This window comes from Seriola aureovittata, chromosome 23 (assembly GCF_021018895.1).
Source record: "Seriola aureovittata isolate HTS-2021-v1 ecotype China chromosome 23, ASM2101889v1, whole genome shotgun sequence".
Classification (NCBI taxonomy): domain Eukaryota; kingdom Metazoa; phylum Chordata; class Actinopteri; order Carangiformes; family Carangidae; genus Seriola; species Seriola aureovittata.
In genome coordinates, this window is record NC_079386.1 from 4,495,761 (window position 1) to 4,522,000 (window position 26,240).

The window sequence follows — 26,240 nt, forward strand, 5'->3', positions numbered from 1 at the left end:
TTTCCCAGAAACCTGAATGACAGACAGAGAAATGACGTCAACCTCATCCCACAACTTTAGGATCACGTGGAGTTGATTCAGTGACTGATTTAACCCGGTTCCAAAATGTTACGGGTATGGCAACAATGAATTTTTTGTGTGAGGTGTGTATATGCATGTGTGTGTGTGTGTGTTTGTATGTGTGTGTGTGTGTGTGTGTGTGTGTGTGTGTGTGTTTGAGAGGCTTTTTAACCAAACCACCTAGTTAATTTTAGTGGCTGTACTGGAGCTTTCAGTGGTGAAGTCCATGACAACTCGGCCGCCTGTGGAGAGGAAGACCTTCTGAAAGCTCCAGAACAGCTATTAAACTTTTTTGTCATTTACTGTCCTCGAGCTCAATAGCTTTTCCAGGTTTTATTGGAAAAAGGCTTTACAAAGTAAGTTTGACAGGCAGCAGCACTTAAGTATACAACGCAGTAAAAATGGCAAAAAAAAAAAAAACCTCTCTGCTGGACAGATTTTGGACTGAACACGAGTCCAAAACGTTACAAATATAAATACATACATACAGTACGTACAAACATACATGGGTACAGAATTCAATTTACAGCATCAGAACAAATTATGTACATCTGCTTAAATATTATTCATCTATCTGCTAATTTCAGTGTAGCACTTGTGAAATACTGTGAATAACCAGCATGTGGTGGTTCTTATTCATTGAGAGTCTTTTCAGAAGGCAGAGCACAAAGGCACTGGATCTAAAACCCAGATGAGAGGAACTCGTCACTTAATCGTTGTTGAAGAAAATACTATCACACCGCTGCGATCAGTGTGTCCTGTCCTGGCCACAGAGGAAACTGTGTCAATGATTGTTGCAAAGCTCTGATAGAATTTTGTATGATAATCTTTTCTGGTTTGACTTATTCATTACAAATCTACAACTCACTGTTGTCATACCGATAACATTTTTTTACATGTACAATTTAATTGAGCTGCTTTTAAGTCGCAAACCTCTTAAGAGCAGCTTTATCATATAGCTTCAATACAACCCTGAGGTCTGTCTTTTTTTTCTCTTCTTTAACTTTGGAACAGACTGAGGCTTTTACATTAAAGAAACAGGGTAGTAACTTTGGCCCAGTGCTCACTATAAGCTGCTGCTCTTTAGACAAGATTTATCTGTTTATGGCAATCTGTAAACCTGGCTGGAATGTGTTGCTAAGCCAATAAACACCAACCCTTAGCTTAACAGAGTACCTCAGTGCTTTCGGTTTGGAAGTCTGCTACAGAACCGGTCAAGGTGGGGTTATTGATCATCCTGCCAGAGGCGCACAAACACTGTGGAAAGATGCTATCATCTTCTAAAAGTGTTGTGTCCTGCATTGATCTGAAGGGAAACATTGCAGAGAGAGAGAGAGAGGACAGAAAGAAAAAAAAACACAATGCTTTAGTACAGTATCTCTCTCTAACGAAATGACAGCCAATCCTGCAGGTTGTCGCCGAGGCAGAAAAAAAGTGCAATGCAACCTAGCGTGACTCAGCATAACATGTCAACCTGACATGCTGACGTTTAGTCTGTGTTGCCGGGATACATTCTTAGAAAATACTGCTGCTGTGGTTTGAATATTATATCCAACTGTACTGCGATCTTTCACCCGGACCATGTACCACGACCAGATGGCGTCTTTAGTGGGGGTGTGTTTAGGCAGGCGTAACCGGGCAGGCAGCTGCCCTGTCATCATCCTGGTCCGGGTCCTTAAGGGAGGAGGTGAGAGGATATACATAAAGGAAGATGGGACGGGGTGGGGGGGGTGGTGTTGGATGTGGGCGGGTCAACCCAGGTCGGTGGACATCCCGCTGATGGCACGAAACACATGCAGCGAGTTTTGCAACAGCGAGCGCATCATATCCTCCTGGTAGATCTGGGGAGTCAGAAAAAAAAAAACACACACAGGATGAGTGTCAGCCCTTACATAAATAAAAAGGTCATACACACACACACACACACACACACACAACTACACAGGCTGATAGGATGTGACACACTATGGGGTTCTACACATAAAAGCTGAAGGGAAAAAAGTGTTTCCACGATGAAATACATAAAACAAAGCTATTAAACCAGGTCTACAATTACCTGACAAACATAAATATGATCATGAAAGTCATGCACACACAGTATTCCTTGCTGCTGTGTGTAAAGTCACACTGTCCTTGCACCACTGTTTTTTTTTTAAATTCTTATCAATAAAAATCTTTTCTTCTATCTCTCTGATCTCACTATCACGTCCGTACGCACAAGCTCTTTCTTGTACATTGAAGTTGGAATCGGGAACAGATCTGAGAGGTGGGCGGCGGATCAGGGGTCTGGGAAGAGGTTTCCACTGCTGCTACTTGTGTTTATGGAAGCAGTTACTACACAGTTGTATTTATTCCAAACAGCTGCTGCTGAAGCAGAGTCGTGTAACAAGAAGCGTCTGCAGACACGAGACACGAGACACTCGTCTACAGGGTGAAATGAGGTGAATGACATTTGTATATTTTATTTTCTATTAATTTTGATGTTTTCGTTTGCGAGACATCAACACAACACACTTCGCGCACCCTGTTAGGCTACGCTCGTGAGTCTTCAAACAGGTTGTGTGAGCAGGATGATTATATGATAATTGTTATTGTACTGTCCTCTGAATGACACATTTAGTTGTCATTCAGGTATCTAAAGAGCAATTACTCCATTTTTTACTCATCATCTTATCCTTATCTCAAACCAAAAGCAAAAGCATTGGGCATTATAAAAACAAAACAATCCATTACAAACAGGCTGCCCACTTAAAATTGTAAACAAAAAACTACTATGACATCAATGAAGTTTTTGCTTTTTGGCGTTTTGACCTCTCGTTCTCTTTTCCATCCTTAGGAGAATTTACCAGAAGTTGGTCCTCTGCTATTTGTCACACTAGATGTATGCAAGTGATATTTCATTTGCAACAACATGAAATCACATTGTTCCTAGCCAACAGGCTTTCACCCATGCCGTGCTTAATCATAAATAAGTCGGGGGTTGAATCTGCTACAACTTGCCCATAGATGCGAGCTTCACTTAACGGAGCTCTGCCAAAGCCTGTCAAAAGTCTGCTATAGTAACCAGACCTCAGCCGAACATGTCTGAGGAAGAAACAGTAGAAGATTCTCTTTAAAGAAAGATCTAATACAAAACCAGAATCATGTGGAAACTGGACTTCATGTTATCTGGGACTTTATTCAGGATATCTAAGAATATATGATTCAACTGCCGTGTCCTTTCTGCTTTTTCAAGTTTTCTTCTTTTTTCCATCATCCCAGTCACAACTTCCCCATGTCAGTCTGTTGCTAATTTCATTTCTACAGGATTAAAAATGAGATTCCTTCTTTGCTCCAGAGCAGACAGGTTTTACTGCTAAAACCACAGACACGACATGACATGAAGGCAGAAAACCTGGGTGGACGTGTTTGTTTACCAGCATCCTGGTTTGTTTTGGAATAACCGAGGTTGCAGTGTGTCTACTACCAGCATGCTTTGTCTCTACACTTGTGTGTACATGCAAATGCTTCCATCCCTTGACCAGGATGCTAGCATGTCTGTAAAACAAGTTTGATCAGTTGATCATCTCTCAATTCCATTTGTTTTTCAACACCAGAGTTGGTAAAAAACCTTTTCATGACTCAGAGTGACGCGAAGAGGAAGGAGGAAGGAGGAAGTTTAAGTTATGTTTTTGCCTTTATTTTGATAGTGAGTGAGATAGAGACAGGAAGTTAGAGAGAGGGGATGACATGCAGAAAAAGGGCTGAGGGTTGGACTTGAACCTGGGCCGCTGCGGTTAGGACTCTAGCCTTTTTATTATACGCAATGACTCTATCAGGTGATCCATTGGGGCGCCACCCAGATTTAAGTTCTCTTTTACTGTCACTTGTTTATAATTATATAACGACCCATTTCAAAAGCTTCTCCACTTTGATTGCTGTTTTCTTTTTCATATCCAGATGAATAGATTTTAATTATCTTTGCATTTTAACCACAACAAGAAGGCACAGATTTATTAATTCATTTGCATCAAAAAAAAAAAAAAAAAGACAAACTGAGGCTTTAATGATCACATTACCTGTTTTTCCTTAAAGCTTAAGGTCAGCAATTGTTGGAGAGAAAGAGTCACACCAGTTAGTTTGATAAAAATCAGACAACAAAACCCAACCTGACATTACGAGCAGAACCTGTAGTTGTTAAATAGTTGTGCTGCAATTAAACCATGACACATTCCACTGATGGGAAGAGAACCAAAAAAATACTATGCAATCTTATTGAGCAACAGTGAAACTAAGTGCCCTCCCCTGAATACAAATTGACTGTAACATGAGAGCAAGATTATAGACTACAGTCTTAAAGGTCCTGAGCTGGCAGCTAACAGCTCTTCACTCAGTGCTGTAGAGGAGCATCCAGTCTGTACAATCCACTGTTCAATTCAGCTCACCCTTGGTTGAATCATCTTAATTCTACTCACAAAGATTTTAAGAAAAAGGGCAGATGAGTGTGTGAGGCATCTTTTGTGGCTCTGGGAATAATTCTTCCAGGAAATGTACGATAGGAAATTCAGCCTTCAATGACGCTACATTAGTACAGCCTTCCGCTGCAGCTGATTATGATTCAGTTCAAGTCTGCTCATGAGCTGTGTTCAAAGAATCAAGATGTATCAGCAAGTTCTTCTATTTTTAACGGCCACGTCTACACAGCACCCGACATTAGGCAAGTTGTGAAATCACGTGAATAAACACAACCAGTGGGGTTACTGCCAGTTATGTTACCCCATAAAAAAGTAGCTCACACGTGGTGACTTTTATTGCTCTATCAACCCCACACTCATCATTTGCATTGTAAGTTATTCATATAAATAAAGCAATGAACTTCAACTTTGCTGCAGCTTGAGGTAATGCTTTGGCACCTAAAGTTATAAAATGTAACTTTCCCACATTAAAATGTCTTTTTTTTTTTTTAAAGTTGTGTTTTTTACATTATCCCAGTTTTTTTAAGCACTTCACAATCTAGAGAAATCTGTGATTTTAATCATGGTAATGGTCCATTTCATTTGCCCACCTGTCAATGGCATCATATCCCCCATGTGCTTGTGCCAGTGTTGTGTTTGTCTGCCAGATGCTCAAAATGGACTTTTATCTAGTTTTAAGTCCAATTTTTACACCTTGGTCGTTTTAAACTAAAAACCTCCAGAACGACTAAAACTGAAGGAATCCAAACTGGGAGAAGCTGACAACAAAGGTGGTAAAGACAAAAACTCCCATGATCCCACGCTACTTCACAACGTCACCAAACGGTTGATCGAGAGATCCCTGCAAGGAGAAGTTACATACTGTGCGTTTAACTGTAGTGGCATCTAACTCTGTAGGTAGTTTCGGTTTAATCAATATTCATCAATATTGGAAAATCAACAGAACACACGGGACAATTTCTTTTGGTGGCAGGTAGCTCCAGTGAAATTATCCAGATTAAAAATTACATTCATGTTGCATTTTTTTAAACCAGTGAGCACCACTAACAAACCTCTTCTCATGTCCATTGTATTAGGGTGAAGACGGAAAACTCAAATGTGTCTGCAGGGCGACATACAACCACATGTAAGTGAGAAAGTGCATTTGCATGCACCTTGGGTGAACAGAGCCCCTCAAGCTTTTCATGGTCTCGTGATGTCTGAGCTTGGTTTCATTAACGTGAGCTAATGCTTCTTGATTCTTTTTTACAGGCCCATTAAAGAATGTTGTAACTGAATGTGTAACTTAATAGGACAGGAATTACAGGTATAAGGCCTCAACCGCAATATTAAACTCAAACAAATGAATCTCTCTGTGCTCATGAACAGAAAACACAGTTTGTAACATTGGTCTTGGTGTTAAAGAGAGATTATACTAGCCTGGCTGCTGGTGTAACTGATATCTGATTTGCCACAGAGAGAAAGCTCATGTTTGATATTTCTGACTCATAGTATATCAAATCAGAGCAAAACAAGTCTGAGCACAAAAAAAGGCGTTGGTCTGGCTGTGATGAGGTCAGGGTGTGGTATAAACACATTCAAAAATTGTCACCTCTCCAGAATATTTCATTTTATTGAAGTCTGGGTTGGGACCAGACAAACATGATTACCTGTTCATGGATGATGTCTGACAGTTCCTTCACCATTTCTTTGAAGTTGCCCTTCAGGCCCTCGTGGTACTCGAACTGGTCCTCTTTAATCAGACGCTCATTTATATCCAGGGCCATGCTGCAAGCCTCAACGAAACGCCTGCAATTACCACAAATAACTTAATTTACTTTCATTACATAAAACAACAAATTACTTTTTCATTAGATCACTTATAAACTGTTTTTGTTGTTGTATTGTTACAATTAAAGAATAATTAAAATAATGATCATTTATTTATAAGGGGAAAAGGGCACCTGAAAATGTCCTTGAGGTCTTTCCCTTTCTTACTACCAGACTGGTTTGATTTACTGTCATCTAGAAATGCTCTCGCATAGGCCATGGGACCTGCATTCACCTGCAGCAAGACATGTCTGAAAATGTTAGGCACTCAAACAGATAACAACAAGCATGTACCATCCTCGATTTCTCATTGCTCTCAAGCACTGATCCCTGACCAGGTATTATCTGATTTGAGATCTTAAGTGTGTCTCTGAATGATTCAAACTTTTACCTGCACGGACACACAGCCCTGCAGTTTGAGCTGCAGCTGGATCATGTCCACTTCCTGGTGGGAGCAGAGCTTGGTTAGCTCTAACGTCCGCGCCTTCATCTCGTCTATGGCCACGTCCACGGGCTTGAGCTCCACTTGCTTCTCCCCCACCACCTCCACTCGCTTCTTCACGTATGGGAAGGCGTGGGCAGCTGGAGATGAGAGGTGTAGGCAAAACCGGTTGAGAGTGAATCATGGGATCATCTTTATGTGTTCTCCCGCTTTTAATTGTTGTGTGAATTCAAAAGTGATGACAGATACAAGAAGGAGAAGTTTTGTTTTGACATCGCGGTAAACAAGCAGAAAAATTAGCAAAAGCATCTGTTGTTTTTCCCGCTCTATAGTGTGTACAGAGTTGTCTCTCTTGGCAACGACTACACGCAATGAGACTGACATGTATTAGCTTAACAAGACAGAATAACACTGTTTGACGGTGCTTGTCAATAGAATGAGATAAGCTGGAGATGCTTGAATAGGGAGGGATCCTAACATCCAGCTGCCACTTGCTGTAGTAACCAGCTGTTTTAATGTTTACTCCCTGCACACAAGCACAATGCAATGAGTGATTAAAGGAGAACTTAGTACATTAATGCTGTAGGGCATTTTAAAAAATAACACATAAACTGTCTCTTCACATGAAAACTGTCAAGTCTCTCCTGCAGGTTTGATGAAGCTGTTGGATCAGGGTTGAATCTAAATGTCAAACACTACAGCAGAGTGTTTATGAGTGTGTGTGTGTGTGTGTGTGTGTGTGTGTGTGTGTGTGTGTGTGTGTGTGTTTCGTTTACTTGTGAGCACGGTTCTCCTCTTGCACTGCTCCTCCACCCCGCCGTGCTTTTTGCCCGTCAGCGTGTACGGAGTCTCAAACACAAAGCGGTTGATGTTGTGGCACTTCTCGAAGTCGGTTTTCTTCTCCGGCGCCTCCTTCTCCTCGAAGTACGGCTTGACAAATGTCACCTGGACGTAAGCGAACTTCTGGTCCAGGTCTTTAGGGTTGACCTGTGGGCGAGCGGTCAGCTTTAATAAACTACAGGCGTGCAAAAAAATGTCCAAAACAAGCAGGAGAGTAGTTAAATATTGGTGAGGCTTAAATCAGACTTGTTGAAAGTGAATAATAAAAAAACGTAGTATATGGATGGATTTTATAACTAGAACCCTGTCTGACACATCACTAAACACCTGAATTATTATGAATAAGTCTTGAGATGGTCTTTTGGTTTGAGTTCAGAATGCCTCTATGAGGGCTTTTATTCAGATATTATTGAAACATTTCTGCTTATTTCCCTTCATTAATTGATCCACAGAATGACGGACATGAAGGGGCCTATAAAAATGATCTTTTTTGAAAAGAGATACCAGGTTTATACCCGGTCTTGTTTGAAAAAAAAAGTCTCTAAATCTAGTGAAAATGTGCTAAATTGGCAACCCTCTATTTGCACCAGAAACTGCAATCATTTGGCTGAACAATTGTGGAAATATGATCACTCAGTCAGTCAGGGACATTCAAGATTGTAGCCATTGTAATCATCCAATAGAACCTTTATGTTTCCTAATATCTCCATGGAGATATAACATCCCCAGTTCCAAACACTTGGCTGCCATGACACACGCTGCCTCATCCACCTCCAGTGAGTATTTGACAGACACTGGGTTCAACTAACACACACAGTAAAAGCAGTGAAAGAAATCTCTTTCCAAACCTCTCAGCTGAGACTTCATGGTAACTCCTCAGGACAGAACCAGAACATTTCCCACATTATGTTGGACAAATGATATTTTCTAAATAAACACGAAAGCCGATCTGTGAAGCCAAATGACTTATTTTCATTTCTGACTGGATTTCAACCACTACAGCAACCTGCCATTCAAAGTCAGGAAACACACATTAAGGTTGTGAAAAAATAAATACAAACGTCTCCCACCCTTTCCTTTCTCCAATCTAGCTACAGCACCTTGTTTGAGTCTTGAATTATCTTGACATTTTCTTGCCCAAACTTGTCCCCATAGAGTGTCAGCAGCCGCTGGGAGATTTCAGACAGGCCTGTGAGTTTGGGCTCTTTATAAATGTATTCCTTTCCGTCCTCCTCCTCAAAGAAGCCCTGTGGAAAAACACACAACTCTGTTCACTTGACTGATGGTTCAGTTATGATGGGAGTGATGTGTGCTGCAAGAATTGTTCATTGAAACATGCCAATTAGTATGAATACTAAAGTATTCTTTCTTGGAGCTGCTTGTAGGTCTCACCTGTCCATAAAAAGCCACTCTGAAGTATGTCCCAAGAAGCCTGCGTCCTGATTGTATCACCTCCATTATTTTATTGTAGGCTCTGTGCAGAGTGTCATACAGCCGGCTTAGTTTCTGGAGAAATGGGACAAATACAGGATCAGATATGGGCAACTTTCTGTTTGTTCAGTGAATCAACCAGGCAGTCTGCATGCACAGACAAGCACAAACATTTCAGTTATGTCACATCCCGAAAAAACGGGGGACGTGTGTGTTTATGTAAAGGCACGAGGCGACTAACAGATGACAAACACAGAGTGATTTGCGTTTTCCAAACTTGTAATTCTCAATAGTGGGAGGTGGCTCATCATGTCACAACAAGGAGCTCCTGGGAACACATCCACAGGGGTTTGCATGTTCTGTGTGGGTTTCCTCCCGTACGCCAAACCCATTAAGATTAAAAGGCTATTTAAATTAGAGACCGGCAGCCTCACTTCTTGCCCGGTGTGTGCAGACAGGCTCAAGGCCTCCATGATCCTGAACAGGACAAGCAGCGTTTTCCATAGCAAGAGGCAAGAGCTGTTAAAAAGAATTTCGATGAGGGTAAGCGAACCACATTCCCAAAAGGTGAGAAACTGAAACATGCGTGGTTTGACAGATCAGACTGGAATCATGTTGTGCAAGTGACATGGCTGTTTTAATGTGGTGTCATGCCACCAGTTCAGTCGGCTGGTACAAAATGAGATGGAAGATATGCTGACAATCCTGTCAAACAATGCCGTCACACAGATATGTTTATTTGAGCATGAAGATGGTGAAGATGAAGAACCATTGGCTGCACGTTTATGTGTGATATGTGTGCTACCGTTGGGGGGGTTGCTACCTCATACTCGTGACGCTTCTCATAAATAGGGATGATGAGTTTGGCAATGTGCGTGATGAGCTCATAGCGCTCGGCTTTCCACAGCGCCTCCACACAGACCTCCAGGTGTTCGACCAACACCTCCTGGAAGAGGCAAAATTTCGGATTAAATGACTAACGATATAAATGAAGAAGAAGTTAACACAAATCAGGATGTCTGGATTGCCTAGTTATTGCATAATGTACTTCTGTCACTTATGAATGTCTTGTGCAAGAAAGTTATTGTGTGCAGGTCACACCTCAGTGTAATAGACATCCTGCATGCCGGTGTCTTCTTTCATGGCGGCTTCCTCGTCAATATTAAAGGTGACCTTCTTGAAGGCTGCGAGGCCACTGGGGAACAGCTCTGATGAATGGACAATGAAAACATTTCCTCACAATCAATCAATCAGGCAATAAATCAAACTTAATTTGTACAGCCCTTCTCATACAGGTTAATGGCGTTCAAAGTGCTTCACAGATGACTGATAAGCCAAAACAAATAAGAAATGATGATGATGAGATATAATAAAATAGATTTCATAGGTGACTGCCCCAGAATTAAGGAACCAGTTGCCATTAGATATTAGATGTGCTGGCTCCATGTCTATTTTCAAATCTTGATTAAAGACACATTTTTATTCACCAGCTCTTTGTGGCTAACGAACCTTTTAGTTCCGTTGTCATGTTCATAGTTGTGTATATGCTCCATCTTGCTTCTTGTTTTTGTCGGTATGTTTAATATGTTTCTGTATGCAGTATATTTAGTATGTTTTCACTTATTTTATACATTTGTTTTGCTTACTTTTACATTTATTTTGATGTCCTTTTTACAGCTCAAGCTGTTTTTACATGTGCTCTGAGCTGTGGCTCAGGTCGTCCACCGATCAGAAGGTCGGTGGATGTGTCAAAATGGGCAAGATACTGAACCCCAAAATGCCTCTGAAGGCTGTTCCATCTAACCCCGTATAAGTGTGTATGGTAGAAGTGCTGTATACGAATGTGTGTGCGAATGTGGCTTGCAGTGTAAAGCGCTATGAGACCAGAAATAACACCAGAAAAGTGCTATATAAATGCAGATATTTACCATTTACATTAACAAACTGGCAAAAATAACATAACACAAAATATTAATGATAAAATAACAGATGAAAATAGAATAAAATACAATTTACAACATAGATACAATAAAGTGACTAATGAGTAAAAATTATATCTAAATAAACATCAGGCTGAAATTTTGATTGAGATTTCAACACTTTCCGCTGCTCTCAGGTCCTCAGGGAGACTAAGAGCTAAAAGCTGCAACGCCAAAGGAAGTCCTGAGCAACTAAACTGACTCACGCCAGGGGAGCTAAGGAGCCGTACTGGTTCACAGAATGTAAGCATTTGAGACATATATGTTGGTGCAAGACCATGAAATGCTTTAAAAACAAGTCAAAGAATTTTAAAAGGCAGGCGGGCAAATGCTGCATTTCGTTATGGAAGCTTTGAGGTTTCGCAGCGTCTCAGCAACTGGCTCTAAAAACAATGAAAATTAGTCGAGATCCAAATCTGTGCCAGTCACATTCACATCATCTAACTTTTGACCTGCTTTTTAAAACACGTGTTAAAGAAAGAAAGCTAAAATACTGCACAATGCTTGGTTTGGGAAAGCTATTAATAAATCATATGATAAAAGCAGAGCCACTGTATACACACTGCCGTCTCTGGTCTAGATGCCAAACAAATTTTTCTAGAGATAAGCCTGTAGTTGCTAACTGCTTCACCTCCAGCCTCTTTGTCCGTTGACACGCCTCAAAGATAAGGACTATCACATTTGTTTAAAGGATTATTTAACAGCAGGTTTTGCATTACATTAAAATGAACTGTGAAAGAAAAAAAAACAAACAAAAAAAAACACTAACCGCAGTTATGTGGCTTTGTTTTTGCTAGATGTCACTGCGCTGTTCAAATAATATCAGTCTGTGGAGTGTTTGCATGCTGTATCCAACAACAGTCAGTGAACTAACTGGCATGTTGTTCATCACCAGAGCAGGCAAATCTTCCTGGAGGATCACTGGATGTTTCCTGGTGAGGTGCATGGTATGGTTGCGTGTGCGGTCTTAAATTACATCCTCATAGAGTCAGTTAAGTGTGTAATTCAACTCCTTAAGCAAATATTTTTCCAAAGTCCTTCCTGAATTAACTCAGCAAACAGGGCCTTTTTATCAACACTGCTGCAGTGTTTAGTTACAGTATATGTGTAAACCACAAATGCAGGTAAAATATTGCGTGCGTGTGTGTGTGTGTGTGTGTGTGTGTGTGTGTGTGTGTGTGTGTGTATGTGTAGAAGTGTGCAGGGCCTTACTTTTCCTGTGCAGGTATTCTGCTACCAGTGCAGCCACATGAACGTAACACATGGCCGCCTGTGAAGAAAGAAAAACAACAAACACAGGAAGATTTAGTTTCTGCAGCAAAACACGTTAACATGCAGCTTTATGTGAAATATACGAAATGGGAAAACAGAGTGAGTGGCACAAAGGTGAACTCTGCAGATCCAATGGTGATATATAACACTGTAGCCACCGTAACGTTTTACATGGCATTAAATTGGCTGATTTGTTGTGAAGAGAGATCTGCTGTGTTTAACTCTTCAGCTGTGAACATAGTACTGTGTGACTAATACCTACCTACCTACTTGCCACACCTTCCATTAAAGTGGCAGCCAACACCTGTGAAGCAACACCATGCACAAAGGCCTGAAAGCTGCCAAGGAAAAATGTCACCTGTTTTTATGACTGCAGTTTCCATTTAGGAACCTAACCCTCACCCTACTAACACATATCTAATTGCGTATTTACTTATAATGACTGATAGTGAGGGGATTCTTTTTATCTGTTTAGTGAGTTTAGCCTGAAAGTTGCCAAATGTTTTATGAGGAATTTAATTTATCAATGTCCGGTTTTATCTTTTTGTGTAAAAGCATTGTTAAAAAAAAAAAATGCTCAAAATTGATAAAACAAACTGAAACAGAATACAAAACTGAAACAAGTGGTGTCGTGTGGCGTAGTGGTCTAGACAGGTGCCCCATGTGTAGAGACTGCAGTTGGCCCCGGTTCAAGTCCTGCATCGGACGGCCTTTGCTGCATGTCATTCCCCATTTCCTGTCTCTCTACTGTACTAGATAGAATAATAAAAAAAGATTTTATTTATTCAAAAATTTTTAAAACAACACAAAAACAACAAATTAAATAAAAATGAATAAAAAATGAATAAAAAACTAAAAGATTACATTAGATAAATTAACTGGGTTTGCTGCTGTTTCATTTAGTTTGTTTGTGAAAAAGTGAGTCAGATCAAATAAATAAATGAAGTTGGACTCAGGCAAACATTATATCAACTGGACCACCCAGGTTTCAGCTCTGCATCTGACTTGACCTCCATCTGGAGAGGATCAAAAGATTCTCCCTTCAATAAAAACAAAAAACACATTGTAATTACAACCCCAAAAAAATAGAAAGTAGTAAGTAGAAACTAAACTTTTAACTGAGTGTCAGCCTCCCATGTTTACGCCGAAACTATTCTTAGTAACCAAAAACAAACATGTGCGGCAGGATTATATAAAAATATTGAAAACGCTATAGAAAAGCATCAAAATACAGGATGTTATTACACTGTATTGTGGTTATGTTGTTACAGCTTATGATGTCATTACCAGGAGTGATACAGGGTGAGTAATTCTTAATTGAAACCTTGTTAGTTTTCCTTTCAATTCAAATCTCCGGTGCTCCATCTCCAACATCTCTCTTTTTATTCAAGACCAAGACAATTCAGTCAGCAACTGAGATACAAAAAACCAGAGGCCAAAATATGCAAAGATGTCTAAAAGTGATTTAGAGGTCAAAGAATCTGCTTGTCCTTATTGTTATCTTTAGGTAACAATAGAAGAACAAAAATAATAAAAGATGAAGAGACAGAGTGGTAAACATGTAGCACAAAGTGGAACGGATATTAATTGAAGCGCCTCTGTTGATACCTCAGAGAGATCGCCGTTCTTTAGGTGCGCTCGAGCCATGCTGTCCAGCCAGGTCCGCCTCAGTTCAGGGGTGCTAGCATAGGACCGGGCCAGACTGTACTGGAGGTCCAGCAGCATCTCTGGGTCTTTCTCATGCTCTCTCATCTGGGCCGTGGCCATCAGCACTGTACGGATCCGCTTGGTGAGACCCTTCACTTCTGAGGGGAACGCCGTAGACTGCGTCGTGCAGAGAAGAGCAAACAAAGATATTATTGTGAAAACATGATCAAATCTATTAGAAAAATACAGATATGGTCCTGTGGCTTCAACAATCTGACATGTCGTTGTTAGGCTAAAATGAACCTGTTAATTCTCATCCAGCTAATCTTAGTTCTTTAAGTGAAGATTGAGGGTTGATGTTTCAGTCCTAGTAGAAATGATCTTGAAACAATATGCTCTTATTTTGAAATAATGACAACATGAAGAGAATAAAAATCATATGATACTCATTTGATTGGATGAGTGCTGATTAAGTTGCATGAGGCAGTCTTGTAGGGAAGCCTCCCAGGATGCATTGTGGCAACAGACTCCTCTGCACAAGTCTTATTTTATGCATTATTAGTGGTATTATTGTGTTTCCAAACTTCCATTACTGTTATATAACTAGATAAAAATCATGAATGTGGTTAAACTGCAAGTGACGCTGGGTGAACGACTGATGGCTTTATCTAATATAAGTGCAAGAGACTTCGAGGTGATAATCTAGAGACAGCTGCAACCAATAATTCTCCTGTATGCTGTGAAATATTTATATTTGACACTTCCAGCGACACAAAGTCTTGTCATAAATATATTATGACTTAAAGGTCCCATATTTTACCCTTTTGTGGTGTTTTATATCTGTTATCTTCAGCTCCTACATATTTACAGTTTACAAACGATAACAAGCAGCGCTACAGATTTAATCTCACACGGGGAACAGAGTGATTTAGAATTGGAATCCAGTGGCCGGTCTGAAGAGAGGATTCATTTAACCTTTATTTAAATCATGAAAAATCATTAGCGTCATGCCCTCATTTTCAATGACTTAAACGGAATAAATACACATGGTAACTTCAGATACATGTAATGTTCAAGAGCGGAGAAGTACAAGTGCAACTGTCTTTAGTTTTAATGTGTTTTGTAAAATGTCCCAAGTGAGTGCAGCACAGAAACTAAAAGCAGTTTTTCACAAATTAGTTTTTCCACATGGGACTTCAAGCATTAGCCAATCACTTAAACTGGTCAGATAATGACTAAGGAACCAGTTTAATGAGGAACAGATGTATGATGGCATATTACCATTTATGTGAATAGAAACCAAAGCCCTGTCACGTTTTACTGAAGATGCACAGCTGACTAGAATAACTGTCACCGGTGATTCATTTTAGAATAAACACATGTATGTGTGTATTGGACCTAAAATCAGCCACTTTATGTTCTTGAATTTATCACTTTGGTGATTTATATGGGATTCAGAGCTGTTGTTGTAAGAGTGTTGACCTCCAACGTACCTTCATGGCCTTGTCACTATTTGCAAAGTTGTTGATGATAGAGAGAGACTCCTGGAAGCGTGAGCTGCCGGTCAGCGCCACGTCGGAGATCAGCTGGCTCACTGCAATGATGATCTGGAGAGAGGGAGAAGCGAGGGGATGATGAGGTGCAGGGGTGGACAGAGAGGAGAGGAAAATAAGAAGGGAAAACAAGCCAGACACAGTAGTACATGTATTGACAGAGTTCAGCAAGAGCTAATGGAAATCTGGACAGCTCTCTGTCACTGTTCTAGCAGAAGAGCAGAAGAGCGGAAACTCAGCGGGCCATCTGTGTTTAAACTGTTTAAACACCCTCTTTACATTCTTCACCTCTGTTATGAAAGCAACTGAAGTATTTCAAAAATAGCTAAAAGGTCAAAGATGAACATCAGGTTGAATAAGGACTGAGACCAACGCTAATGTGCATGAACAGAGGCCAGGTGTTTAGAGGGATGTCATGTTCCAACGCTCCCTCTGCCCCACAAAACCAACACTTTTACCTGCAGGTGTGTGCGCAGGAAGGTCTTCCTCTTGGTGTACTCGAAGTTGTTCCTCATCAGCAGGTAGAGCAGGGCAGACGCCTCGGCCCGCAGGGACCCCAGCTTGGAGACGCAGCACTTGAGCACCTCGCAGCACAGGGCCTCGCACAGCGTCACGCGGCCCTTGAACAGCACCGACGGGAACTGACGGGACAGAGTGTTAGTGTATTAAAGGTCATATTGCGGGCAGGGATGGGATTAGAAAATGCTGTAAGTATGGAGGGGAGACAGCAGGGAAATGGCAGTGACTGAGTGACCCAGAAAGGACTCACATTTCTGACTGTCATGGCGTTTATATACATTTTATACATGCACATAAAATGATTAGGTTTGTCCTAGAATGAGTATGTGTATTTAACTTTTATGACCCAAATACACTTCAGATGTTTTCATGTTTTAAGATATTTTGTCTAGTCTTGAAAGAAACAATGTTGATGTTTTACAATTACAATAAAAAATTTACTTAAATCTAAATTATGGGTGTTTCCTCTTTTTTTTTATCTTTATTTTGCCAGCAGGTCAAGACTGGCACAATATGTGTAAGACTTCCTCCACATTTTCAGTGTATTACAGCAACACCTTGATGCTTTTGGTAGGTGTGTTGAAATCTTTTGACCAATTCTTTTTTTCTTTTTTTTTTTGTATTCAGAGCAAAGCCAACCAGCTTCTCTCAATACTTACCAACTTCCCTACGCTGCCTCTGATGCTAAATGTTAGATTTTTTTGCCTTGGCTTTTATTGTCCTGTATAAACTATACGAAAGAGGACAAAACTGGAGCTCTACGGCGCAGAGGAATAAGATATTACAGGCTTTAAAGGTGCTATTTCTAAGTTTTCTCCGATGCCGAACATGGTTTTCTTGTCAGGAGGGGATGGTGGTGATTGTCACGTGACAAGAGACACATGCACACGTCAGCTATTGTTGCTTTTACAAGACAAGAGGTTATAATACGTCCCCTTGAGCAGCGCTATATCTCCTTTAGTGATGGGAATGCCGGCTCTTTTCAGTGAGCCACATCATTCGGCTCGGCTCACCAAGAAGAGACGACTCTTCCTTTTACCACTTCTGCCTTTTATAATTCAGCCAAATTTAGCGCTGTTTTGACCTATATTTAGTATGTGTGCACATCACATCACGTAAATTATTCAATGTAATTATACTAAACCTTATAACTCCATGATACCATAATTTTACATTATTTTTGGTATAAAAAAGATTAAATGTAATAACATCAAATACTATTACACGTGTATTAAACGTTTTATTTATACTGAATGCTGTAGTGTTTCGCTACAAACACTAAACAGACACAGTGCATTTGGTCCTTGTATATAAATGTATGTCACAATTCTAATGGTACTGTGATGTCCATATAAAATAAGATAATAAAATAAATGATAGACTATCCAGTCACAGTCAGCATGGAGCACCTTCCCGTGCTGCAGAGAAGATCATCCCACCATTCTGGGAGGAAGCATCATTCACTTAAAAGAGCCGGCTCTTTGCGAAACATCACTAATGTCTTCATAGCAGACTGGAGGCCACAGTGAGTCACTATTGGAAAGTGACGAGACAGGCCGAGGTAGCTGGTTAGCATGCTAACTTCAGTGGAAGAAAAGGCGTGATAGTGATAACAGATAACATTGGTGCTGCTTTCCACGAAGGAATGAAGTGTGATGCTGAACTCGCAGCATTTATTCTAGACTGGTAAGTAAAGAGATATTAATTCTAACTTTAGCTATGTAGCAATAGCAAAACTAACAAATAGCACCAGGATTTGTTGACAGATCATATCTTTTATAGTTTTAACAAAATTGTAACATTTGGAATCACTGTGCAGACTTTTCTGTAAACAAAGCATTTTAGTGAACTCATGGTGCATATTCTTTCAGGTATCTCACAGAATGTGATTGTTTTGCGCTTGACAACAGTTGTGTTGGTTTCTCCATGGAGTCTCTTACTGCCTGTGACTCTCGAGACACGTATCTCTCACACTCTTAGAAAATATGTCTGAACATACTGATGTTATCAGAGGATACCACTTCGGAAGTGGGTGGTCCTGTTCCTTAGGAAGTTTTGTCGGAGCGTGCTTCTATTCCCCAATGAATGTGTAAATAAGACATCTAAAAATACATACAATTAAGAGTAATAAGGCAACATGTGACCATGGAAACCAAGTAGCAGTGACGCCAACAAAACAGGAAACAAGAAATATTTATTGTCTGTTTTTTTCTGCAGCGTACCCTTAAAATTGTTATGGATGTTATTAATAGCAGAATGAGAGAGAATGACTGCGAGAATGACACGTAGGCTAAACAAGTGAAAGTATGCATCCGTTTTGTTCATTTTCAAGCTGTGGAAATCTTGTAGTCAGTGGCCAAGCAGCAGAAATATATCAGTGTCCTAATGTGTGTGTGTGTGTGTGTGTGTGTGAACGAGTGTGCAAACAAACCTTGTTAATGAAAGCCCTGAGTGCAGCGAACACATGTCTGAGGGCAGCTTCTGATTGGCCAACTTTGAGGAAGGTCAGGTAAACATCGAACAACTTCTTCATCAATGGGTTGTGACCTTCGCTGTCCAGTAGCTGATTCTGACACACACAAACACACGCTTGTTTTTCGTCATTTAGAATGACACTGCATTGACTTACATTATTCCTTGAAGACAGCACAACTGGAACATGTGGCAACTGGTGGCCTGTGGGCCAAAACTGGCCCGCCAGCAATGATATCTGACCCTCCAGATTATTTTGCTAATCACATTTAGTTATAATGTCCAAATAGAGAATCTTATCATGCTTATTATACATTCATCTATGTTGAGAGCGAATGACAGACAAACAGTCACACGTCAGGATGCACTTTCGTCAGTGCAAAACACCTGTTGCTAAAATAGATCTCTGTCTCGGCAGCAACAGTTACACACAAAAGCACTGGAAGATTTTTTTTGTTTTGTTTTGCAGCAAAGATTTTTTTCAAGCTATTGTGAACTTTTATTGTGAAAAGTTCTGACAGAAAGTTCAAAACGTTCTGTTCCAGACCACTGAAATAGCACACATACGAGGTGTGATATGAAAAAAATAGCACCAGTTCAGTTAATCAGTCAAATGTAGAATATGTGACTGTGGGCCACAGCGCACACATGTGAAATCCAGTTGCATATTTATCAATCAATTTCTTAAATTAGCCTTTGATTATATCCTGGCCACATCCACATGCTTGTTCACTTGTTTGAAGTTTTAGCCACATTTGAGCCAATATAAGTGTTTTTTTGTGTGTGTGTGTGTGTGTGTGTGTGTGTGTGTGTGTGTGTGTGTGCACGCGCGCTGACCTTGAAGCACTGCGTGAAAAGTGACAGGACATCCAGGACACTCAGGCAGACCTCAGTGGAGATGTTTCCCTCTAGCAGAGCCTGATGGTGGATTTCTGCTTCTGATGGCCCCGTCCCTACAACAAACACACACACACACACACACACACACACACACACATCAGGACACAGTGACATTGCACAGAGGAACACATTCATTACTCACTTCTGAGCTGATGATTACAACACAACATGAGTACAACACATCTCTTGCTGATGCCTGGTCAGCTGGTCTGCTTTAATTTGCGAATTTTAAATTAATTCAGCCAGCAAAAAAAATAATCCATGTTTACTGGATTTGATTGCACATGCATTAAAACAGACTTAATAACTTGTATGGGGACAAAATGTAACATCTTGCACCATTCAACTTTTTGAATGAGTTTTCCATTGTTAGCATGTTGTTTGTCGCGGACATCAATAACTGGCTGTTTCTCATTAAAATGGCAAAAGTACACAAATAATAACAAATCATTTCATTGGCAAGTTGAGCAACAGGAAATTTTCCCAAAACCAACAAGTAGAAAGCAAAACACTAATTTAAATGTACAGAGATCAAGGTACCGGACAAGCTTTAAAGTGGCTTTAATCCTGTGTTTACTTACAGAGCCTCTACAGTCTGGGCCTTTTGTCGCCCTGATGCATACTCAGGGTCACAGTTCTGCTGCAAAGTGAATCCCCCTTCCAGACAACTTTAAGTCTGAATTTATGCATCAAGTCTCAGTGTGGATTTTAGGCACTGTAGCATCAATCTGGCACAGTTAGATATCCACAACATGAGCAGTTCACAGAGGCCTCTGAGCTGAATATAATATATCTAGGAAAAGCCGAGGCTGCCACTTAGAAAAACAACATCCAGGATGTGCATTCTTGGCTCAGCTACAAACCCGTTGTTGTACCTTGGTGTAAGGTCATTGGTTCTCGGTTTTACAACAGTTCACCATACATGTCTCTAACAACATTTCTACAGGCACAAGTCTGGGCATGTGAAATTGACTTTGCAGTGACTAGGGTGGCCACCTCCTCACCTTAGCTCGGCAAATACAACTGTCAAGTTCAAACCACATTGCGTGTTTGAATAAGTCTTTGGTCCATGTTCGTTTTGTTTGCTCCCGGCTAAAGAGGTTTGGAAACTGTTGCTCTGCCACAAAGGGTAAAATTTTCCAATAATGTTTGACTGTACATTTTTTGTAAAAGCCTGTGAATTACGTTGCCATGGTAACCATTATTTGATTGTGTTGATGTTCGGAGGCAAGATGGCAAATCTAATTTAATTAACTTTTGTACATGAAGTTGTCATGTTCCTCCTCAGTTTCTTAATAATATGATCTGAAATGCACTTTTATGTTTTTAAAAAGTGACGTGTGTTATTGAAGACTATTTTTGAAAAATACATTTGCTTGGTTTGAATTCTTTAAAAGTGGGTCACGACTTAATGACCAGCGGAAAATGTGGGTCCCGGGGTGAGACCAGTTGAGAACCCCTCATTTAAAGGACTGCATTCATTTGATTCCTGTGCTTTTTTATATGGTTGGTAGGGACAATATTTACCGTTAGATTTTTTTTATGTGTAGATGATTTCCTGGACATTGTCTGGAATGAGCTGTATAGCTTTTACACTAATCAGAGACAATATACACCATATTTATGAAATTGTACACTTGCCTGAAAATAAACCCACAAGATCAAGTGTCGCCTAAAGTTTTGCAGATAAACTGGCGTCTGTAGTTACCGATGTTGAGAGTGAGAGAGGCCTCCATGGTGCTGAACTGGTGTATCTTAGTCTGCATGAGACTGGCTCGGTTGCAGCGCATGGCTGGCATCGTCTGAGACTTCCTGTCTGAGGAGAACAGCTTCGACACACAAACCTCCTGATTCCTATATGAATAACACATTCACAGAAAGGGAGGGTGTTTATTTGTTTGAAAGATGGACAGAGACAGATACAGGAAGGAAACGAGACCCTATATATGCTGCTGAAACTTTCTAACTAAGCTGCAGATGACTAACCTATTATATTAACATTTAACACAGAATAAATACTCGTAAAAGAGAATATTTGTCCTTCAGAAACAATGGGTAATATTATGATTAACCAAACAACGCCAACATTTCTGTGAAATCATTCCTCTGAGCTGAACTAAGTTAAGCCGGGGTTTTAGATTTCAAATAGATAAGGCAGGTACGACAGGTATAACCACGGCGCTTACCGGCCAATGTTCCTCTTTCCAATGTAACGAAACTGAACCAGACAGGTCCTGCAGGAAGAGTTCAAATAAAAATGTATACATTAGCTAGAGCAGGAAACATGTGCATGAATACTTTTATTTTTCAGTCCTGGGATTTTTACAAGATGGTTCATGAGCATTGCTGACAGTGTTGTTGGTGTTCTAGTGTTGTATTCCACAGACAGCATCTGTTAACACATACAATTGTTTGTTTTGGTGCAGATGCATGTTTTTTTTCATTTACTACTCACTCAAGCAAACTGAGGAAGTTCATGATGTCTTGAGGGCCCACTTTATTCCAGTAGGCCATGAGAGTGTCTGTGGATGAAAGGAAAGACAAAGTCTTTGATGCATGTTGTTTTGTTCTTTTTACTGACATTTATAAAACTTTGCATAAATAGTTCCAGTTGATTTTAGAGGAGTCGTGCAGCTAAATCAACCACATGTCCTCTATGAGGGAGGCCTTGCTCTTTGTTCATGTGGCAGCCAAATTTCTGTGTCGTCTCTATCCCAAAATAGCAGAAGTGGTGTTGTGTCATATCCTCTTTATGGTCAGTGAAGGCCTAATTGTGTGGTGTGGCTATAGATCATCACTGACCCTCTGACAAGGTCTTGACGATGTGCAGGAAGGAGAGCAGGAGGCCTTTGATCTCATACTGTCCCAATCTGCCGACGGGAGGCATGGGGCTGCTGCTCATGGTGGAGCCACGTCTCTGCAGCTGTGAGGAAGTTCAACATAAACAAAAACACACAAAGGCGGGATATCATGATGGTGAGGAGAAACTGACACAGCCAAAGAAAATGAGTCTCCATTTATTGTAAAAAATCTACAGGTTTTACAGGCAAAAACTTAACAAGTAGTCGATCTGAGGATGAACTGTGCCACCTGACTGAGAGGATTTATTTGATATATTGTTTTCATGGATTCTATGTTTGATATCTGTCTGGGGTCTAATAATTAAACAATGAGCTATTTTTGGTTGTTTAGAACCACATGTGACACATTGAAGGAAAAGTATTATCGTCCCTCAGCACCAGCCCATTTCAATGCTGAGATAGACCTTGTTGTTTTGTTTATTTTTTCATGTCATAAGAACAGCAAGCACAGAACAAACAAAGAAAAAGAGAGCAAACAGACATGAGGTCATGGGATGATCAGGGAGTCAAGGGAAATGTTCTTCTTTTAAAATAAAATATTGTGCATGTTACAATAATATGAAACTCTCCCATTTTTTCCTATTTTTTTTTTTTACTTCCAGCTCTTTTTGGAGCCATATGGAGTAAATAACCTGCTCCAGAAGATGCAACTGCTTGACAATATCGATAAACAGGCCAGTTTTTCTGAAGCCCGTATCATGTGATCGATTTTTTACTTGCTGCCAGCTAAATCTAGATAGGTATCATCTTTACTTAGCCTGTGATAAACTACTACTAATTTTTACCAGTTGTTGTACAACAATGGAAATCTCTGGCACAGAGAAACAACACATGTCAGAAGTTGGCTACACAAACAGTATTGGGTAGCAGGATCAGGTGACAATTGTATTATGCAATGGTATTAGTCCCATATTTTACAATTTCCATAAAGCTTGGGCATGGCTGAGATCAGTGACTGCTTCATTGTGACATCAAAAAGTTCCAGAAATCCTGACGGTTGGTTCTAAGGCTCAATTTCTGAATACAGGCTGTGTGCATTTCTCTGCGGACTGAGCGCTTTGACACTTTCACAGTATCTATATAGAACCTAGACCTGCTTTATAATCAAAGACGACATGGTTATCTACCGTTATACAATATGGGACCTTTAAATTGTTGAAATTATGTGAGAGACAACATCTGCACATCAGTTCATTTAAAGTTTAGGGAGCCTAGCGTGGCCGAGAAGTGACCTACAGCTGCATCAATGGAAGCTTAGTTTAATCAGGCTCTTGTATTTGAAATCACCAGCTGCCATAAACCAAAGACAGTGTGCTGAAAGTGTTATGTACACAGATAATGAATGATACACTCCAGTCCATCTATATTTAACATCTGGATGTGTGACCAGACACTGGATGTGCACTCACTCCTGGAACCAGACCAGTGAACAGGAAGAAAAGTGTGTTTTCCAGTAAAAAAAAACAAAAAAAAAACAGTAACATGTCAGTAAATAACATGTGGTGTCACTCAGTGGTCCTGGATCAAAAGAACTAGAACAATAAAATAAAAGTAGTCTTTGGCATGTGTTAAAGGAAAATTAATGCAATTCAACTGCATAGCAGGAACAGTTGAGTTATGTTGGCCCTGTATTCAAAGACAACAGGCACCTCACGCTGAGGGGACACTATAACACCATTCAAAAGCAACATGGAGACAGGCTCAGAGCCTCTTCTCTTCTGATTGGCTCACCAACGCTTGAGAGAGGAGATGTTAAACTACACTGAGATGGGTTTTGGTTCTTAAAACCACAAATATACCTTCTTAAGGATCAAGACTTCATATAAAACACTGGAAAAGTGAAAAATATGGGACCTTTAACAGAATCCTCGTTAAAAAAAAAAGAAGTGATTAACAGAATGTGTTGGCTGTGCTGGAGACTCATTGATAAAGTGTTAAACAGTAGGTCAGCAGATGTGAAATGCTCTCACCTCGATGCTGTCTGGTGTTCCTGGATCCATGAACAAGGAGCTCCTGGAGTCCTCTCTCCTCACAACATGGCCATTCTGGAGACCTGGAGCCCACAGAGCGCAGTTTCTGTTAGTGTCGACTTGAAAGCAACACAATAAAAGTATTATCAAATTTAGAGGACGAGCTGATGCTCTCCCAAGCACAACAATGAATGTAGATCTGATATCTGCTCTTGGATGCAAGAATACACCCCAGAAGCGCTGACAGACCTTTATGTGCTGTATATTATGCTGAAAATTTCTACTGTTAACACAATATCTGGCAGATAAACAGCTTTTGAGAAATTATTCATTAAGGGGGGAACTCCACTGATTTTACACAGCCAGATCAGATGGGCCCAAGACACCACTTTTAAAAACTCTTCTGTGGTTATGAAGGAGTCCTGTGAAGTCTGAGAAGATATCCCTCATTATGTCACCAGGGAAAAGAAGCTATTGAATTGCACCATGGGAAGTGAGTGTGTGTGGGGGTGGGGGTGTGGGTGTGGGTGTGGGTGTGGGGGACTGGAAGATTTCTGCCTCAAATGATTCTGTTATTCTCAGTATAATAATCTTCTACTTCAGTTCAACAACAGTATAATCAGCATCTAACCTAATGACAAGCTACTGCAGACATTAAAGAACATAGCCCATCTGAAATTTGAAAAGATTACAGTTGCACTGAATGTTTTTTCCTAACTTTCTTTGGTCATTGTTTTTGTTTTGTGCAAACTCTAAGCAAATGGTTCACAAACCAAAAACGTTTCCATCTTTGCAAAAGACAGCCGGCCTCACAAAAGTTCTGGGATGTATACCGAGCCGAATCCAAAGGAGAATAAAAACAACTATGTGGCACATGTCTGGCACACAGCCGCTGCTTTCAGACAGAGTGCCGCTAATGGATAAAGTTGTGCGTTGCATAAAATTTGTTGTGTATCCACGGTGCTGCTGGCCCCTTTGCGGCGACGGTAATGGGAGATGTATAAACAGGGAGAGGCCGGATGCCATATGTGTTGTGCATCCGCCGTTCTGGACTAACCGTGGTCTTTGTCAATTGCGGTGCTGATTCTCCTGCTGTCGGTGGAACTGGTTGATATGAGGTCGTCTCTGGAGCCCTGGACAACCACGAGATGGAGGCAATGAAAACACATCCTGAACACTCAATACAGGTTTTAACCACACAAGCTAGAACATAAAGGTACAGACTAAACAGTTACACCTTCTGATGGATACCAGTTGAAGCTTGCATTGTAACTAAACAGTCCCTGTGAAAACACACACATGTCTTTATCTTTTCCAGATGTTGAATCCATCAAACCACAACTGTGAATTCTCACAAAAGAATTACAATGCTACCATCTGCTCCTTAAAATATCTTCATTACACGATGAAAACGACAAGGTTTCAAGCTGAAAATGACTATTCTACATGACTATAATGTACGGATGATCCAAGCTCCCTCTGAACCTGGATCAAAACTCCTCCTCACCTAATGAGGAGCCCATTTCAGCTTACATCTTTATATTTTCCTTCATGTAATAAACAATGCATTTCAAAGCAGCAGTCTAAGTCAAAGTCAAAGTAACCCCACTGTGGGCGTCCAGGGCTGCACAGGGACTCACGTTGAGGCCAAGGCCGGGGCTGGAGGTGTGCGGCTGGGCAGACAGCTGCTTCAAGTTCTGGTAGAGCAGCTCTAACAGCGGCAGGTACAGCAAACAGATCCTGGCCTGCTGGTTCTGAAACAATCAATATGACTGGATGAGCTTTTTGAATAATAAATGCACTGATGAAAATGTGAAACCTCTGTATGAATCCATGAGGTTATAGAGGCAGACAGCATGACTACACACGTAATGAGAGAAGGCTATTGTAGGTGCGCGTTAAACAAACATTTGCAGTTCGCCCATAATGCTGTACTCAAAAGCATTATCAGTCCTCAGCTGCTCGCAATGGTGCCTTCATTCTAAACATCAGCTTGTTTGCATAACAGACATTGTTATCTTGCTTGGGGGG

The 26,240-nt window shown here is 40.5% G+C and overlaps 1 protein-coding gene across 2 annotated transcripts in view; it reads right to left on the minus strand.

Annotated features, from left to right (window-relative positions):
• Window positions 1-378: 378 nt before the first annotated feature.
• The window catches only part of dock11 (dedicator of cytokinesis 11), a 67,795-nt gene continuing 41,933 nt past the window's right edge, over window positions 379-26,240 (minus strand). For both annotated transcript variants that reach the window (XM_056369198.1, XM_056369199.1), the window contains 22 exons: window positions 25,850-25,963; window positions 25,267-25,342; window positions 24,210-24,292; window positions 22,181-22,301; window positions 21,834-21,900; window positions 21,565-21,612; window positions 21,087-21,232; window positions 19,316-19,431; window positions 18,438-18,575; window positions 15,946-16,128; window positions 15,428-15,541; window positions 13,896-14,111; window positions 12,228-12,285; window positions 10,138-10,244; window positions 9,860-9,982; window positions 8,998-9,111; window positions 8,706-8,852; window positions 7,542-7,752; window positions 6,715-6,905; window positions 6,458-6,558; window positions 6,164-6,302; window positions 379-1,901 (listed from right to left, as the gene is read on the minus strand). In XM_056369198.1, coding sequence (XP_056225173.1) covers window positions 1,812-1,901; window positions 6,164-6,302; window positions 6,458-6,558; window positions 6,715-6,905; window positions 7,542-7,752; window positions 8,706-8,852; window positions 8,998-9,111; window positions 9,860-9,982; window positions 10,138-10,244; window positions 12,228-12,285; window positions 13,896-14,111; window positions 15,428-15,541; window positions 15,946-16,128; window positions 18,438-18,575; window positions 19,316-19,431; window positions 21,087-21,232; window positions 21,565-21,612; window positions 21,834-21,900; window positions 22,181-22,301; window positions 24,210-24,292; window positions 25,267-25,342; window positions 25,850-25,963 — 2,703 coding nt within the window. In that variant the 3' untranslated portion in view covers window positions 379-1,811. The remainder of the gene's footprint in view (window positions 1,902-6,163; window positions 6,303-6,457; window positions 6,559-6,714; window positions 6,906-7,541; window positions 7,753-8,705; window positions 8,853-8,997; window positions 9,112-9,859; window positions 9,983-10,137; window positions 10,245-12,227; window positions 12,286-13,895; window positions 14,112-15,427; window positions 15,542-15,945; window positions 16,129-18,437; window positions 18,576-19,315; window positions 19,432-21,086; window positions 21,233-21,564; window positions 21,613-21,833; window positions 21,901-22,180; window positions 22,302-24,209; window positions 24,293-25,266; window positions 25,343-25,849; window positions 25,964-26,240) is intronic.